Source organism: Myotis brandtii, unplaced genomic scaffold, assembly GCF_000412655.1.
Source record: "Myotis brandtii unplaced genomic scaffold, ASM41265v1 scaffold20596, whole genome shotgun sequence".
In the NCBI taxonomy this organism is placed as follows: domain Eukaryota; kingdom Metazoa; phylum Chordata; class Mammalia; order Chiroptera; family Vespertilionidae; genus Myotis; species Myotis brandtii.
In genome coordinates, this window is record NW_005357688.1 from 553 (window position 1) to 2996 (window position 2444).

General features: G+C 45.9%; 1 protein-coding gene across 1 annotated transcript; it reads left to right on the forward strand.

Moving 5' to 3' along the window:
• Positions 1 to 207: 207 nt before the first annotated feature.
• On the forward strand, positions 208 to 704 carry LOC102252385 (cytochrome P450 2C18; the record flags this gene model as incomplete). The annotated part of the gene is made up of 2 exons (XM_005865320.2): positions 208 to 394; positions 547 to 704. Coding segments are annotated over 2 exons (345 nt in total), but the record flags the coding sequence as incomplete, so codon positions are not given.
• Between the last annotated feature and the right edge of the window lie 1740 nt (positions 705 to 2444).

A 2444-nucleotide genomic window follows, 5' to 3' on the forward strand; every position in this document is an offset into this window, starting at 1 on the left:
TCCTCAGGGAGCGAGCCTAAGCCAGCAGGTGGTCATCCCCCAAGGGTTCCCAGACTGAGAGAGGGCACACCCCGGGCTGAGGGATCCCCCCCCCCAGTGCACAAATTTTTGTGCACCAGGCCTCTAGTAAAAACATAAGACAGGATGATAATATCATTCTGAATCAGGCACAGTATATTGTCAAATAGTGACTTCTTTGACTAACATTTGAATCTCCTTTCCACTACCCAGCTCTCAAAAGTCTATGGCCCGGTGTTCACTGTGTACTTCGGCATGAAGCCCACGGTGGTGCTGCATGGATATGAGGCCGTGAAGGAAGCCCTGATCGACAAGGGCGAGGAGTTTTCTGGAAGAGGCAGTTTCCCAGTGGCTGAGAAAGCTAACCAAGGGTTTGGTAGGTGTGCGTGTGGAATAGGCATGAGGAGGATGGAAAATAGGAATTTGAAGATCTCTTCAGAAAGCTTGGCCCCTCGGTGTGGACGCCAAGGGTCAGCTTCCTCCTCCTTGTCTGGGACCTCCCTACCAGTTTCTTTTCCCTCCTTGTAGGAATCATTTTCAGCAATGGAAAGAGATGGAAGGAGATCCGGCGCTTCTCCCTCATGACCCTGCGGAATCTGGGCATGGGGAAGAGGAACATTGAGGACCGGGTTCAAGAGGAAGCCCGCTGCCTAGTGGAGGAGTTGAGGAAAACCAATGGTGGGTGATTCTATGCACTGTAACTCTGACCTTAACATTTCAGGGTGATCAACTCCTTCATATGGGTGTGGTGTCAGCCTCCCGTGGAGGAGTGAGGGTCTGAAGCAGAGCGCCAGGGAGGTTTTGTGTGTCCGTGCTCCTTGTGTGTGCACACCCTTGATTGTGCATAGTGTGGATTCAAAGGGTCGTTCGTTCCTATTTTCTCTAAACTTTAACTATTATCACATCCGAAATCACAAAGAATAGTTTTGAGTCATGTTTTGACAAAGTCAGGGAACGATGTTTTTGCTATAGCATAAATGTGGGTTATTTATTCCAGAGCACTTCACCAGGTGATGCTTGTCCGGTGGACGTGGTGGGAATGACCTCATCACACTCTTATGGAGCATGTAACAAGTAGCATGTGCTTGCATTTCATTGGCCTAGATTTGCATGGTCAGCCTCACAGACATCTCTAAGAGTGCCTTTCAGGGCCCAGTCCCATAGGTCGAGCCAATAATGATGCCATCTATGGTATTAATCACTGAGGCATGTCTTTGTACAATTCCCATCACTTATGATTTCTCTGTAGAGACAGCACTGTTTTAAACATATTGGCATTACTTACTTTTTGTTACTCACTGTATTGATTTACGTATTTTAAATACATGCTACATTAAAATTCTTCAAAATACAAAAAAATGCCAAGTTATAAAATGTTTTATTTAACTAGATTTAAACCATTATCAAGTACAACTTATCCTGTCTTCTCTAAGTAGAATTTGGCTCTGTTTTCAGTTTGCTAAACTTTGCCCCAACTCTGTGGGACTTTGGTGACAAGTATGTGGCAATTATCTGCCTTCCACAGCTGGTGTAATGATCTGAAAAGTGCTTTCTCAAAATGACACTGATTTTTGGCTTGGTTTACAAATTACCCTGTTTTATTTATTTTTTAAAATATATTTTTTATTGATTTTAGAGAGGAAGGGAAAGAGAGATAGAAGCATCCTATATAATAAAAGCCTAATATGCTAAGTGTCCAGTCATCCAGTCAGCCGTTCAACCAATCAAAGCATAATATGCTAATGATATGCTAAGGCTGCTCAACCACTCGCTATGACGTGCACGGACCACCAGGGAGCAGACGCTCCAACCTGTAGGTTAACATTCTGCTGGAGTCCCGGCTGATCGGGACTGAGCTAGACAGGCCGAACATGCCCTAGAGCACTCCCATGGTCCCTCATCGGCTGGCCAACCTCCTGCATCTCTCCCCGTCCCCGATCGTGTACCAGTGGGGTTCCTCAGCCTGGCCTGTGCCCTCTAGCAATCCAGGACCCCTTGGGGGATGTTGGAGAGCTGATTAGTTTTGGCCCGATCCCGCAGGCCAGGCCGAGGGACCCCACTGGTGCACATATTCGTGCACCAGGCCTCTAGTCTTGATAAGAGAGAATCACTGATTGGTTGCCTCCTGCACACCCAGTCCAGGAGATCGAGCTTGCAACCCAGGCATGTGCCCTGATCGGGAATCAAACCATGACCTCCTGTTTCATAGGTCAATGCTCAACCACTGAGCCACACCAGCCGGGCTACCTATTTTAAATTCTTTCTTCCATATTATGTGAAAGGAAACACTAAAAGTCATATTTCACCTGTGAATCACAGACAGACAAAGAAATCCCCAAGGCTTTTCAAATTATCCTTTACCTATCAGGCTAAAATAAAAGTTGTTTTAGCTCAGTTGATTAGAATATAGTTCTATACACCAAAAG